This window comes from Pteronotus mesoamericanus, unplaced genomic scaffold (genome assembly GCF_021234165.1).
Source record: "Pteronotus mesoamericanus isolate MK-2021 breed Mesoamerican mustached bat unplaced genomic scaffold, CSHL_Meso_final scaffold_174, whole genome shotgun sequence".
Taxonomy (NCBI): domain Eukaryota; kingdom Metazoa; phylum Chordata; class Mammalia; order Chiroptera; family Mormoopidae; genus Pteronotus; species Pteronotus mesoamericanus.
In genome coordinates, this window is record NW_026555309.1 from 3232017 (window position 1) to 3248312 (window position 16296).

Consider the following 16296-nt stretch of genomic DNA (forward strand, 5'->3'; position numbering starts at 1 on the left):
AAGTAGAACAATTTATAAAATAAGCACAACTTTTTAGAAATCAAAAACAGCTAGCAGAAGTTAAAATTTCAGTAGAAGATCTGAAAGATGTTAAGTTGAGGAAATCTACGGAAAATAGAAGAAAAAACAAAGAAAAATAAGAGTTATTGAAAGAAGATAAAAAAGAAAAAACAGAAAAACTTTTCAATGAAACAACATAAAAAAAATTCTGAGACATTTCTGAGAAATCCTGGTTGAAACGGCCTACCTAGTACCCAACACAGAGAGTGAAAAAGAACCACACCAAAGCATATGGCTGTAAAATTTCAAAGCAATCGCAATAAAGAGGAGATTGTAAAAGCTCCTAGAGAGAGAAAAAGGTCACATGAAAGGACTCGCAAACAGGATGGCACTAAATCTTTCGACCGCAACACTGGAGGGCAGAAGGTAATGCAGCAGTGACATCAAATATCTGAGAGCAAGTTCTTCCAGCCTGGGCTGCTTTGCCGAGGCAAGCCCCAGTCGAGTGAGACACACGCAAACTCACAAGGTAACCCAGCTTTGCCCTCACGTGCCCTTTCTCAGGAGGGAAGAACAGATGAATTGTAGAAGGGGATAGACTTAGAAACTCCCTGAAATGCGGGAACAGGCCCACAAGAGGATGTCACAGCATCCTGGAAACATAGGACTGCCCACAGGAGACAAGCAAAGGGACTTCCTGGGCTTGAGTCCTGGGGGCGTGGCAGGAGATGGCTGCACAGCAGGCCTGGGGAGCCAGCAGACCAGGCCCGGCAGGGACGCATGGAAGAGAGGCCTCCAGGGCCAAGAGGAAGAAAGGATGAGAGGGAGGGAAGGATAATTTAATATGTTTCAATGTCCTGGAAGAAGATCTGCCATCTGTCAGAGACTTTGCAAATGAACTCATGAAAAGATAAATTTAAAAACTAAAGAAACAAAAATACATTAACTCTAGGGAAAAGAAACATATTATTCAATAAAGGAAATAAATATAATCTCAGCCAGAAACAACAGTTACATAATCATAATAATGGAAATATTGAGTATTGATTTAAATAAAAATTATAATTTAAAGTGTAGGGACAAAGGGGAGCAAAATCACAGTATGGGAGGGTAATAAGAGAATTAGCCTCATCTTCCGGAGCAGGAAGTTCATAGGTATCTTAAATATCAAAGCAGGACAGTATACACATGTTATTAAGAAGTATGGCAGCAGGAGAAACAGCTAAAAGCTGGAAGTGACTGTCACCAGGACAGAAAATTTTAGGTGGGAGGAGAGGGGTATAACCCAGAGGGAGAGAGAAATAGAGTACTAGTCAACTATTTAAATTATATTTATATTCTATTTTGATAAAGATAGAACTTGAATTAGATAAATGAATGCCAGGGTGTTCAGGGCTTGCAGGCTATTCCTTTGAGAAGCTTAAATAGCCTAGTAAAAAATAAATAAACTTGTCCAGACATGGAACTTTTAAATTTGGAGAAACACTGAAGAAGTTATTATAGTGGCAGAAAGGAGATGGGGCATCTGAAGGAACAAGTTCTCCCTGAGAAAAGAGGATTCAGGAGTCTGGAGCATGTGCATCCAAAATAGGGCCTAGGCAGAGAGACAGACAGCTCTTCCTCAGCGATGAAGGGTAGAGGACAGAGGAGAATCAACTGGAAAACAAAGTACATGAGGAAGAAACATACCTGTGACTAGAGGACCAAAATAGTGCTTAACAATCTCTTCTGGGGGATGAGTAGGAGGCCAAGGAAAGTGTTTGAGAAGTTACCAGAAGAAAATATTAATTTCAATTAGATCAAGTAAATTTGATCAGGACGGACACACGTTGTCTTAACAGACAGTACTTGTAGTCAGTCATTCTTCTATGCTCCCATAAAGCTTTCTAACACTTACCATTATCATATCAATACTAACACTTTAAAAGACTGTGTTTCTACTAAATTATGAATTCTCGAGAACCATCTTGTCCATTTGTATACAACCAACAGTGGCAATTGTGCTTGCTGTGAAATGCATTTTTGTTGTATAGATATAGAAATATTTTATTCCCCAAAGTACAAAAGCATGTCAACACACACACACACATATTACTTTTAAATGTCTTTTGTAGGCCAGAAGTCAGTATTCAATAATTTTACTACATATTTTTTAAATAATACATAATGTCTCATCATAGTTTAACTCCTCCACCTCAAATACTCCAATTCAAATTCAAATTTACATCTGAAGCTGTCTCTCTAAAGTACAACCTACAATCTGTTTTGGATGGTGCCCATACTTTGACCTCAGAACAGCAGGGAAAACTACGTGAACCTATGACTATCTCATGGATTCTAAGTTAAAGCTCAGGAACATTCACCATGAATAAAAAATCTGTAATTGGTAATGAATATCTGCCCAGCCTAATAATTAACCTGAAGATTTTATGTTTTAAAATATAAAATTTACTGATCCAGAATTTGAGCACAGTTGGTCTCTACTAAGCACTTCCTATTATTTCAACATATTTGATTTTATATTTTTCCTAAGAGGGAAATAATAGTCATTATTCACTATACTATTAATGCTAATTTTTAAAATTCTGCTTTCCTCTCCACTACATTTAAGCTGAAAACCAATTTCCTTGGTAATGGCCTAATAACTTTTCCATAAAACACTTCAGATGCATCTCAAATAGGCTCAGATAGGGAGAAGGGGAGTTTAAAAAGTAAATAGATAAGAAGCAAGAGCTTTATTTGGTATTTAAATCTTAGGCTGAGTTTGGAGGATATTTTTTATTTCTATTAGTTAAAATGCTTGTTGTCATTAACATAGTAGAAAAATGAATTTGAAAAAGTATATCTTGAATGCCAGAAAATGTCAATAAATCCTAATTTTTAGTTTTACAATGCAGTAAAACAATCATCATTATCTAAATGATTTAAACTAATCAACAATTTAGGACAAAATTCATATTTGTACACCTGCATACACCTCTCCACAAATTCCACAAGGTACCAGTTGACCACCTAAGATTGTTAGAGTAGCATCACAATGTAGAACCACCAAACTGACACCGTCATAATTTCATCTTTTTATTCTTTCAAAAATGTTTCAGAAAACAATTCCCAAAAATGTATTTTATAATATATAAAGGTATCTGACAATGGAGTTATATTAGTTCTTTAAGGTCAGACAAGCTAAATGAGAGTTTAATAGCTCCAAGTTAACTACAAGTATATAAGAGCAGGCAGAGCATCTTCTGAAATACCTGATTTTGACTTCAGGATAACCTGAATGGTATGTCCATCGTTGGTGACTTCACAGTCTCGGCAGACCACATAATTGGGCGAGAGGCGGACATCCAGAAGTGAGGGGTCATATCGAGCTTCTCTCGAATTCAGGTTAATGGGAGACTGGTATTCCCCATTAGCATCAGGAAACACCAAGCCCCATTCAACACCTAAGGACAAAATGAAACATATTAATATCAGGATAAAAGAAAGTTACAGTAAAATTTAACATGTTAAAACTAGTTTAGAACAGTTTATAATCCTTGACATTATTAAGTGGGTTATGACTACCATCTCTATACAATGAAATATGGTCAATGTGTGTGAATCTTCACATTTATATTTTGAATGACCTCATATTATCAAATACCACACAAAAAAACCCTGAACTCACATAATATTCTGTTTGTATTTGTCTACAGAAATGTAATAATTTATGTCTAAGAAATTTAGGTCATCATTAAGTGATCAGAAAAAATAATACCACAAAAATTTCTTCTGCTCACCAATTCAATTATGTGCAGTACTTGGGAAATACCTGTAATTCTCAACATGCTTAATGAGATCCCCAAACCATAACTCTAATGCTAGTGAGTAAACCTCTTATCAGAAATGCAAGTACAGTATTTTTGAAGTGTACATATATACATGTACGCATACCTATATATACACTCTCTCCGTATTTTTATAATTAAAATGATAAATTCTACAATTGTTTTCGTAGATGTAGTCAACATCAGCACCAGTGGTTAGCTCTGTTAACAGACCTACATTTTCAGAGGGATAAATTTAGGAACCTAAACTTTTTTAAAAAGTCGACCCCGTCTTGCCAAGCCCATTGATTCAGCCTGCAATTTAGGACTTGTCTGGAAAGAATCAGCCGTGTTAGTGTCCTTCAGGAACAGAGTAGAGGCAGGATACTTTCTCTCACCAGGGTCCCCATAGCAAGCAAGAAACGAATAGTTTCACTAACACCGTATTCTCAAGGTGTTGAGTAATGGTTAACGCTGCTCCTTTTAGCTACTTTGGAGAGAAGAAACGTCAGAGCTGCAGCTTTAAGGCTTGCCCGCCGGACGAAGGCAGGTGCCAACAGCTGCCGGGGAGAAAGGCCAGGCTCCCCAACCCGAGCGCAGGTGGCAGGCCCGCCCGCTCTCCCTCCTGCGCCTTCGGCCCCCGAGACAGGCCACCGGCACGGGAAAGTGACAGAGACCCACGTGGGAAAGAAGGGACTCGGCGGCGTTCCGAGCGCCAGAGAGCAGAAGTATGCAGAGCCCAGCGCTGGGCAGAACACACGCGACGCGCAGCGTCCCACGCGCCGTCCCGGGACCCTGGTCGCCTCAATATGCGGCGGGTTACCTTCTTCGTAGCCCCACTCGACACCCTCTTCCTCTTCCTCTTCATCCTCTTCCTTCTCCGGGAAAGCGACGGTATCTTCGATGAAGCTCAGATCAGCCATGGAGAAGCCGTGGGTCCTCTCTGAGCTCTCGCTGACTGTGCCTGCGCCCCTGCAGGGTAAGCGGGCCTGAGCAGGGGTGTGAGCGTGTGAGTGTCAGCGGGTGAAACTAGGCTTGTGAGTGCACGAGTGTGAGCGCACGTGAATGGGTGGGAGCGCGCGTGGCGAATGGCAATGTAAGTGTGGGCGCCTGTATGTGAGTGTGAGTGTGAGCGTGAGCGCGAGCGCGAGTGCGAGGGGGCGTGAACTCCGTCCGGAGTTGTCGGGCTGCCGGCGCGGGGGGCCCCGTCCCAGTCCCGGTTGGAGCGCGGGAGAAGGAGCAGTTCCCGGAGCTGGAGCGAGCGAATTATAAACCCGGCCGGGGCGTGTCTGGCACGTGAGGATCCGCCCCCTTGGCTCTTTGGCCGCAGGACCCGGGGAACGACTGCAGGAAAAGGCCCCGGGGCTACCGCGCGGAACCGGCGGAAACCGCTGGGTCCGCTCCCCACCCCGCTCGCGCTGCCCTCGCTTGGGCCCGGCGCCTGCGGGCCAGAACCTGGTGAGTCACCCAGGGTCTGTCCTCAGGTCGTCGGTGTGCAGAGCCCAGGCCAGGGCCTTTCTACTCTCACTCATTTTCATCCTAACTCCAGGAGATAACAAAAACCAAGAAAGAGGGTCGGGGAGGAGAAAGAGGGACTGCCTAAGGCAGGAGAAAAGAGAGGGCTGAGAGACCCCGTGACCGACGAAGGATCGTTTCCCCACTCCGAATCCTTATTTCTGAGTATTTACTTTTTAATTCGCCCTTGCAACACAGTGGAAACACGTACGGAAAAACTTCCAAGAAACTTGTAGTTCCTAAAAACATTTAAGAAAAAAAAGTGTTTTAATCCAGAAAGGTACATATAATTTAGGGACATTTTTCCAAAAAAAAAAAAACTATTTCAAAGGCAAGAGTAGTGAAAGGCAATAAAGAGCATTTGTTTTTAGTATCAGACACTGGGGTGCTGCTGCAGAGGCAGCTGGCTGTGTACCCAGCTCCTCGTCCCCTAATGAAATCGTGTAAATAATGAAATGCACACATTGCGTAAGTAACAGAAACTTTCCTGATCCAACGAGGTGGCATTGTTACCTCTTAAATATGCTTCCCAGTCCAGTGTTAATGACTTCAGCCCCGTGTTCCAACGCCTTTGAAAAGCTTTAGCCAATAACCCCTGAGAAGGTTAACCCCGCATTTTTAGAATGTGCTGTTACAAGGTATCTGTATATAATAAGCTCAGATTTGGACCTTCAGTAAAATTTGTTTTTATATGCTCTGTGCACTCACTAAAATGCCTGTTGGCAGTTTGAATCATGGGTTCCTAAATCATACGATCCCTGTGAATGCTTAATGCCTCATGTAAGGTGGGAGAGGCTCACTTGGGGGATTTTTGGGTTCTGTTGTCTCCTGCCTGCTCAGCCCTCCCCTTTTTTAAAAAGCTACATCACGGGTTATTAGAAATTTCTCCAGAAAATGGATTGGGACTGAAAAGGGGGGAAATTCAGTCAGTCTGCCATGCTCTAAAATGTTTAGCAAAATGGGCGAAAACTATTGTCAACATTAGCTTTGAGGATGACCTGTGGATTTCATGTAATTCAAATAATTTCTCTTTATCCTTAACACAACACCAGAAAGTCCACAGTTCAGTCTGAGAGAAACTAAATTCATTCTTTGCTCACTGCCTTGTGGATGTTCTTTCATGAATAGCCTCTCTCGTCTGCCCATTAGTGAGCCTGAGTTTGACAGAAGCAGAAGTCTGTCCCAAAGCTATAGCTATCAGAAATAAGAAGCACTACACCAAATATTAACCAGTTTCCTCTGAAGTTCTTCTAAAAGGAATATCTCATTTCTTTCTCCTTTCATGAAAACTTTTTCAGAATCTTGAAAATTTTGTAAAGTTTCTTTTAAAAATATATTCATGCATCAGTCAAATGCTGCAGCTAATGGACCCTCTGGAGGGGCCCACAGTAAAATCATTCTGCCATCGCAAGCCCATCAGCAGCATCCATGTCCCTCTGCCCCGAAATGTACGCAGAAGCTACATCATAGCCATTGTGTGACCACCAATTGCATTTAAAGTATCACATGAATTATAAAGATGTTTACCAAACCAGGGGACAGCGAAACCACCATGGGAAAAAAAAAAATCCATTTTCCATGGGTAAATGGTGTGCCATATTTACAGCAGATAGGCTGAAAGACTGAATTGTTAATATTTAATTTTTCAGCTAACAGATAATTTTGCATATGGCCAACAATGAACCACCACTCATAAATGCAGTTAGCTACTAGACAAACACGTTTATTCATATTCTTTCTGAATTTTTCAACATCATGTGTATAATGTGTAACTCCTCTCAAGCCTAGGGTGCCCTGTCCGGAAACATATGAGCCATTCCACCATGCATCCAAATATTCAATTATCAGCCTTAATTGCTTTGAGACTGTGTGCTTCAGATTTCTGCTAATTAACAGCACCTTAAGACCTTCTCTTCTCTGTCCCTGTACTATATTATCACTAAAGATGGAATTTCTATTTCTAGTTATTATAAGGTATCTGTCACCATAAAACCTAAACACATAGATCAAAGATATAGGGCAATTCTTTGATTTACAAAATAGAACAAGAACACCTAAACCTAATATCAAGGAATCTAAAAATATTCATGTTCTATATTTGAACATAAGTACTCTACATATCCCTCTATATAATTATAATGCATTTCACCCGAATACCATATTTGATTCCTTAAATTAACTTTATATTATTCACTGTTATTATTTGCATAATTGAGGTCAAACAACATCAGTAGCACAATCTATTAAAACTAAGACCTATATAGCTAATTACTTGATACTAAGAGAGTATAAATAGAAATACCTAAAAGGGACAAACCTATCTAGATGTCAAAGGAACAAAGAGATAAGATTGCATCCAGCACTCAGTACCTATACAACCCTCTCTTCCCAACCTTCTCACCCCACTGCTATCTTACCAAGCTTTCTTACTGCCATGGTGAGTTTTGGTCCTAGAACTGTCATAAACGGTTATTTCCTTCTTCTTGTGTGTACCTAATGCTCTGGGAAAACCTCAAGGATAGAGCTAACACATGAATGTCAAATGATTTCTAACGAAACTATAAATCTCTAAACTTCAACAACAATGAATTTTGCCCCTTCATATGCACTGCTCTGCAATAGGCACTCTAAGAGACCCCACAATGAATCAAACCTTTTTCTGCCTTCAAGGAATGCATCGTTCTCTTGGCAGGGGTTGGAGGAAGGGGAGAGGTTAAATAATTAATGATAATAAAGGCAATATATTAAATAGAGATGCAAGTACCATTGCACCTCAGGAAGATGAAACTCGTGTACATGGAAACAATCCAGGAAGTTTTCTTGGAAAAGATGTCATTTGAGGCAAACCAGAAAAGATAAATGGGATGGGGGGGGCGGCAGTGAGTGGATAGCATTCCAGGCAGGAGCAATGGTGCCGAATACTAGTGATGCTTATTGAAGACCAATTCTCTCCTCTAAGTACCTTCTGTGACCTGCCAAAACCAGTCCAGATTACTCAGAAAAAATGTGGGCTTCACGGGGCTCATGTCTTAAGTAAAACATTTCTCTGGTTGTTTAGATTGTTAGCCTGATTTTTGTTTTTCCAGTAAAGACATAAAGTTTTTCCTCATTCTATACATTTTGATTTCTAAAGGTTTCAATCTTTTATTTATAAGTCAAGAAGCTCTGATTCTTTCACATTTATTTCTTCAACTGATTAATCTCATTATTGTGCCTACTCAAAGTTGTGTTACAAGCCTATTTCTGTTTGAACTCTTCGTGGGTTTTTTTTTTGTCTTCACAACCATCAGCTTTTAGTCTTAGGCTTCAGTGTAGCTGTGGCCAATAGAATTCTTCCTGTCATCGCAGGCCCTCTCTGTGGGATCATACCGCACTGCTTTGACAAATTGCATATGGGCAGAAGTGCAGGCACCACTTTCTAAGAGAAGCTTTAGTAGTTATCGTGTGGTTCCACCATCGTTGTTGTCCCTCTGCCCCCACATTGCCCTCAAGGGATTTAAAGTGCTTCCATAATACCCTGTACGGATCTCTAGCCCTAAAATTAGCATTGTGTTTTAAGTATGTGTTTTATAGCCACATTCTCCAACTAACGATGAGCTCCCAAGAGCAAAGGGTTCATCTTATTCCTCTCTATATCCCCCATGTAGCACAGGGGAGGCATGTAGGAATTCGTTTCCCTGTGCCACCAGCCATACAGTGATCTGATTAGCCTTCATAAATATTAGTGCAATAAAAGTGACAATTACTAAGGCAGTGGCTTTCAGGGCGCAGCGGGGCCATAAAAAAAGGAGTAACAAAGTACGCTTGGTGGCAGGTGTGTCAATAGGGGCTCCATACGTGGCACTGGGTCTTGCAAGATAAATAAGGGCCCTTTTGCTCACAGAAGAGAGGAGGAAAAGAGGTAAGAAAATGCCAGTTAAAAGGAAAAACAAACAACAAAAACTTGAATATAGAAGCCAGTATGGGTTCACTTTTTGATCGAGATTATTTCCTTTTTTGTGGTTTGAATAGGTTTTCCATGGGGTAAATATAAAAGGGCAAAGTGATACATTTAAATAGTAAGTCTATGTTTGCTTTAGAGATTTTTTTTAAAATGATTCAGAATAATCTCATGACATAAAATACAGGATAAATGATATGCTTGGATGAGCACGTACTGTTGACAGAACAACTCTAAAACTTGTAGAAAGCCCTTTTTCACATTAAGAGAAGGTGCAGTAGCCAAAGTAGAACGGCCCTTTGGCCACACCAGGACTTCAGTTCCCACAGCAACCGGGACACCTCACTGTGTCTACAGCATGCTGTGGACTGTAGGAGATGTAGGAAGACCTGTTCTGCAAGAAGGCAGAACAATTCACAAGAAAATAACTCTTTGAACACTGATTTTCTCCAAAGACAGCAGCCATAAGCCCTGCGCTCCTGTCGGTACATACGGCTCCTCCTGTTGAGGAGGGCAGCTCTTTCTCATCCACTTAGTCAGGGCTGGCTTTGTGACTTGCTTTGTCTAATTGGCTGTGATAGAGCAAGCCTGTGCCAGTGTGAGGCTTTGTTTTTAAGAGGGCCGACCCATCCCTCTTTTGCTCTTGGAAACCAGTCTTCATGTAAAAAACCCTACTACCCTGAGCCCTCCATGCTATGAGGAAGCTGAAGCTATCTACAGGTGACACATGGCTGGCCACAGAGGCACAGATGTGTGGGGAAAACCCTCCACAACCTTCCCGCCCAGCTTAGTCACCAGCTGAAGGTAACCAAGTGAGTGAACCCAGCTGACAGTATGTGCAGCAGGAAAATGGCCCATCTGAGTCCTGCCTGAATCCCTGGCCCATAGAATCATGAGAAATCATAATTCATTGTTTTAAGCCACTGACGTTTGGAATGATTTATTATAAAGCATAGATGACTGAAGCACATACTTGCTATGTACTAGATACTCTGCAAGTACTTCCCATAGGTTGATTCTTTTAATTCTCCTAACAGCCTCAATAACATCATCCTATCTTCAGAGGAGCATATGAAGGCTCGGACTCATCCATGGCCACAGAGGTGGTGAGTGCCCTGAGGTCTGCTCTCTCTTCAGAACCTGTGCTCTAAACCACCAAGCTTTCTGCCTTCAGAGCTGGCGAACTCAGTATGTGCGCTCCATCTCTATTACCAGAATGTAGGTTGTAGGAACACTGTTAGGAACCAAACAGCAGCTAAAATGCACACTCCAGCCTTACTACATCCTGCCTCTGAGCAAACTGGGAGGTGGGCTGGACTGACCTTGGCAGCTGGGGTCAGAAAGTTCAAAAAGGGAAGGGTAAAGGAATCTAAGTTGTAAAGAGACAAGCAATAACTGAAACTTTTTTAATTAATAGCCTCTTTTGAGAGTTTTTGGTTGCAGAAAAACTGAGCAGAAAGTACCAACAGTTACCATATACCCTCTCCTCGGCCCAGTTCTCCATATTAACATCTCGCATCAGTGTGGTACACTTGTTGCAATTGATGAGCCAATAAAATTGATAAATTATTATCAACTGAAGTCCATAGTTTACAGTAGGGTTCACTCTGTGTTGTACGTTATGTATAATTTTAAGACTCTGCTTACATATAGGAAAGGGAATCCCATGCTGATGAGATTTGCTCCTCAACTAATCCTACGCTGCAGCCATGCCTTAGCCCGTTCTGTTGTCTCCAGGTTTGACAGCCCCCCTCTAGGTCCCTCTGGGTGGTTTGTTCCAACCTATTCTCTAGCTTTGATGCCACTCCCCGTCCACGGTTTGCCTTCAACCTCAGACTTGCCCAGCTCAGACTAACAACCCTGCATTTGTGCAGGGTCGTGCTGGACATGGCTCTTCCAACAGCTGTAAGGAGAGGCTGGCCAAAGGGCCCCTGACCAAAAGGAATGTATATTGTTTTGGAAATATATTGTAATTCCCTCCTTATCTCCTTTCAGGAGCGGCTTCTTGTCATGCGACTGCTTCTTTGTGCACGTACACACTGAGATAATGTAGTTTAGAGTCACACTGAAGGCCTGTGCCCCCAGGACCCTGTAAAACACAGGTCAGATTTGGGGAGGTGCGGTCCTGCTTCCCCGACCTGCTGTCATCGGTGCTCTTGTAACGTGAGTGATAAAGGCCATGTCTGCCCTGCCCCTCCCAGTCCTTCGTGGGCTTTTTCAGCTCATCCAAATGAGCAGTCGTGATCCCCGGACTCCACCTCCTGCATTACAATTTAATTTCTTGATGGATGGCAAAGTCTTCTGCCATTGGCCGGTGATGTACTAACCATCTATTATGTGTAATGTGTGTAATGTGATTTAGCTCAGTTCACAATAATTTGACAAAGGTATAGTTTTGTTAGATGAAGCAACTGAAACTTAGAGAATTAAGTGCTTTGCCCACAATTACGCAGCTGAAAATGAAAAAGTTAAGGTTGGAACCAGGTCTAACCAGCCCTCAACCAACATTCATTCCATAACCCTTCCTCACCGCCAAGTCAGGTTTTAGCCACTATTATACCAAAAAGCCCATTAGTTATTCATCCATTAACATTTCCAACCAACTCTCAATGGGATGTGAATTAAGTGCCTACTTAGCAATCTAAAATGCAACTCCTCAAAAACAGAAAGCATGCAAGATGTTCTATGTTAAATGTTTCTATTTCATAAAGAGTTTGTTTAATGAGGAGGAACCAGGGACACTAATGAAATACACAAAGCTATAAACATGTTTAATACTAATGGAGAACAGCATGTTTGCATTACAATTGGAACCCCATTGATTAGGTTTCACTAAATATTACTTTTAGCATCATTATCAGTGATGGAAGAGAAAGTCTAGCTTGGTGTTGAGTACATACTAAGCAATAAACAAGACTAACTGCACTAGTTTCAACTGGGCCTAAATTTTTTAAAATGCAGTAATAGCATTATAGCTTGATATTCCCCCATCTTGACAAAAGAGATAATAGAAAAATAGATTAAAACTCTAATAGGAGAGATTGAAGTGAAACAATAATTATCATATATTAAGAATTATTTAAAGTAGCCTTAAAAGTCTGATGGAAAAACTAATTAAATGTATTATCATTAGCATAATATAATATGTTGAAAGTATAGTATAATGGTTTTGTTGTTTAATTTCAATCCTGATCGAGTTATTTAACCTCAATTTCCTCACCAATAAAATGAGGACAATAATAGTAACAAACCAAAAGGAGTGTGAGAAGATTAAATAAGTTAATATCGGTAATGCACTTAAACTAGAAAGCCAGTTCTACTAGAATGATAGTTTTGGAAATGCAAATGTGTTCCAATTCAATTGATATATTAGGGAATAATTCGAGCACAAAACTTCCCTGCTTGCTTATGCCAGTTTTTTCTGTGGGAAACGTGAGATGAACCCAGAAAACTGCACCCATTTCAATGTCTTTCGTGGCTTTTCCTGACTGAAGAAATCTTGAAGATCCCTTAATTTTAAAGGCAAAGTCCAGAGAGGTTATGTGATTCCCCAAGTTTACACCTGTAGTTCAGGGAAAGCCAAGACTAGAACAAAATTTCAAGTCTGTTTTTGATGCTTGACATTCTTTTCACTCTTCATACTCTTTCAGCATTTTTCTTCGTCTAGAAATTTCCAACCCTGAACTCGAGCAACTTCTCTTTTCTAATTGATGTTCTCTGGGTTTCCAAGTTTCTCCGTGACAACAGTGGAGTCCCTAAGCAGGGTCTCCATAAGAGTTCCCTTAAAAGGTGAAGCTTTACTAGATATTCTTAACACAGTGAAAAACCCAAACCCTTCCAACAATTACTCTATTAGTTACAGTACCTGTTTTCCTAACATCCTGGTGTTTTACTAACATCTACAGAGCTGAGTCTTGTCCTGCTATAAAGAAAAGTCTTCTGATCCAGACTAATTTTTACAATTATCTCAAGTGAACAAAATTTAATAATGTTAGCATATTGTTTCTGCCAGAAATAAAAAATCCTAGCTCATTTCGTGACCCAGAAAAGTGATCTCGCACAATGAAAGGAACATGAACAAAAGGTATTGGGAACAGTCATCTGACAATTCTAAATTGCTAACATGATTCTGAGAGAGTATCCTTGTGGATCTCCAGGATATCTGAGAGCAATGACTGTATCCTGTGGGAAACTAAAATAATGACCTCAAATCAACTTGACCTTCCGAATAATTCTTTTGAATGACTCAACAACAGTGGTCCTAAGCTGCGAGGGAGAATGAAAGCCAAGAATCATAATTTTAAAAATTCTGTAAGAAGCTTGATGGGAGCCTGGTGTTCCGGGCTAGCAAGCACATCCTAGCCCATTTATACTCGGAACTGATGGAAACCTTGTGCATTTGTGATGACTGTGAGAAAATAGCCCCCAGCGTATTCCAGAACTTCCTAAAACGGAAAGAAACATTTGTTTCTTGGTTACTTGAAAATAAAGATCTGTGTTTCTTTGTATCTACTGAGAAGAAACTTTTGTCTTCTTGGCTACCACAAATATCAAGACCAGTCTCTTTTTCCAATACATTGAAATGTACTTCCTCTTTTTTTTCCACCTTTTTCTTTTCGTAATTGCTTTGGTACTAACTGATGATTTCTAAGGGGCCGAACCAAAAACCTTCTGCAGGAAATGTGGGTTTTGATAGCATATGCTGAAAAAGGAATTTCTTCTGAATATAAGTGGATATAGCCAATTAGTAAGTTCCAGTGGGTAAGAACCTACTAACTACAGTTTCCAAAGAGGCATCTAAACACATGCTAATTGGGAGATAATGTGATGTAAGTTAGATCTAGATGTCTTTGCTAAATTCTGGAATAATAAAGTTAAGAAATCTCTTCTTGGAGATTAAAAGATGTAATTTTAGGAAAAATAAAAAGACCTATGTTATACTATTAATAAGCTTCAAAAACTATGAGTTTAGAAAATTCAACTTCAAGAAATTTAGATAAATTCATGAATTCAGTAGCCAAAGGATATGTTACCCCCCCAAAAAAAATATTTATGCCTCTGAGGTCTAACACATTGGGAAATCATATCCCATCACTGAATGCCCTTTATTCTACAACCATCTTAAATTCTGTTTTTTACTTTTTCTTACGTTAATGTTTATATAGTCTCAGTTGAAACTTGTAAAAATACCTCTGTTGAAAGAGAAACACAAAACATGAGGAGCTCAAGAGTGAGACGATATAATAGGGGAAAGTTTCAATAAAGACTGAGAAAGGCACAATCATTTGGGGTCAACATAATAAGTCTCAATTTCACTAAACAAAAAAAAATCATCTCACAAAAATAAGAGACAAATGTTTGAAATCTATACTCATTGTCAGAAGCATTTATTGGCATATGTGAAAAGATCTTAGGTTTGTCTAAACTGGTGGTTTTTAAAGTGTTCCCCCAAAACAGCAGAATCAGCTTCTCCTGGGAAGTTGTTAGTAAGGCAAATTCCTGAGTTCCAACCCAGACTCACTCAATCAGAGACCTGGGGGATGGAGGCCATGTTTTAACAAGTCCTTCAGGTCAAAGTTTGAGAACCAATAGTCTAGACCCGTGCTGGCCAATAAGATAATTACCAGTGCGGATGAAAAATGGGCCACAAATTAAACCTGACAAGGCCAGCGGAGGCCTGCAATGGCAGGTCTTACAAACAAGTAACCACCTAGGATGGTCTGAAATTAGAACGTCCTAACTCAAAGCAAGTCGTGGAGGGTAGTCATGTCCTAGGCCAGTATCTTCCTTACAAAGGTCGATCTTTACCTTTACTGAGGCTATCTATTGTCTTTTTGCATCTGTGATAACATGCCTTTGGAATGTCAGAGTACCCCTTTTCCAGACCCCTGAGGGCACAGTCTTCTGCCAGAGCACAGGACCAAAGAACCGCTCGTTGGTGTCTTGTTCCCCCGCACACCATCTCTATGTGCTGTTGTGTTCATGGTTAGCTATCCTGTACCGACCAGTGTAAAAGAAGTGTGCGTGTATCCGTTTTACTTTTTATCCCATCTCAGATATTGCTCCCTCTTTGCTTTCTCCCTTCTCCCTAATCTATCACCAAAGAATTTCACAGAACCCCGTTATGTGTTGCCCTTTGATTCTGATGCATAAAATAAGTAGTAAAACTGCCATTCTCCGGAGTATTTTCTCAACCTATGGAGATTTTGCTTCCCAGAACTTCTTGTCAGTTTGGCCTAAATAAAATCATAAACATTCTCACAGGTTTGGATCTTTCTTATGTCAACACCAGCTACATGCTGCTATTGAGCACTGGAAATGTAGCTAGTCCACACTAAGACCCGTGGTAGGTGTAAAATATACACAGGATTTCAAGAACTTAGTACAAAAAAAAATAAAAGATTTCATTAATGTTTTTCTATTGATAACATGTTAAAATAATAATGACCTGAGTATGTCAGTTTAAACAAAATGTATTATTAAAAATCAATTTACCTAGGTTCTTTTTTAACCTGGCTACAAGAAAATTTAAAATTACATGTGAGTTGCATTATATTTCTATAGGATAACATTGCTTAGAGCAAGCTTCTGAAAAATATAAAAACTCACTCCACAAAATTCCAATAGAAAAATCTATAACTTCTTCCTGAATATTTTCAATGGTAAGGAACCCACAAATAAGCACTTTCATTTCTGAACAGGTTTTTCATATATTAAATTAAGATCTGCTTTTCTATAACCTCCTGTTTTGTTTTTGTTTTTTCCTTTATCCTAGTTCTGAGCTCCAGAACTACATCAAATAAGGTCAACCCTTTGCTTTATGACAACTCTTCAGTTTTCTATAACTTGAACCACTATCAACCATGTGTCTTGTCTTTGTGAGGCTGAAAACATCCCCAGTACCGCCATTTGTCCATACAAGGCATCATTTCAAGAGCTTCTGCTCCCAGGGTTACTCCCCACTGAATGTTGTAGCATTCCTCTGTGGTAAACTCCTCATGTAGGGACAATGGTCCGAGTACTGGAAATGGG

At 40.2% G+C, this 16296-nt stretch overlaps 1 protein-coding gene across 3 annotated transcripts in view; it reads right to left on the reverse strand.

Moving 5' to 3' along the window:
* CA8 (carbonic anhydrase 8) overlaps positions 1–5044 on the reverse strand; it is a 162782-nt gene extending 157738 nt beyond the window's left edge. For all 3 annotated transcript variants that reach the window (XM_054590162.1, XM_054590160.1, XM_054590161.1), the window contains exons 1-2: positions 4633–5044; positions 3255–3446 (exon numbers count right to left, since the gene is read on the reverse strand). In XM_054590162.1, coding sequence (XP_054446137.1) covers positions 3255–3446; positions 4633–4732 — 292 coding nt within the window. In that variant the 5' untranslated portion in view covers positions 4733–5044. The remainder of the gene's footprint in view (positions 1–3254; positions 3447–4632) is intronic.
* Positions 5045–16296: the final 11252 nt, after the last annotated feature.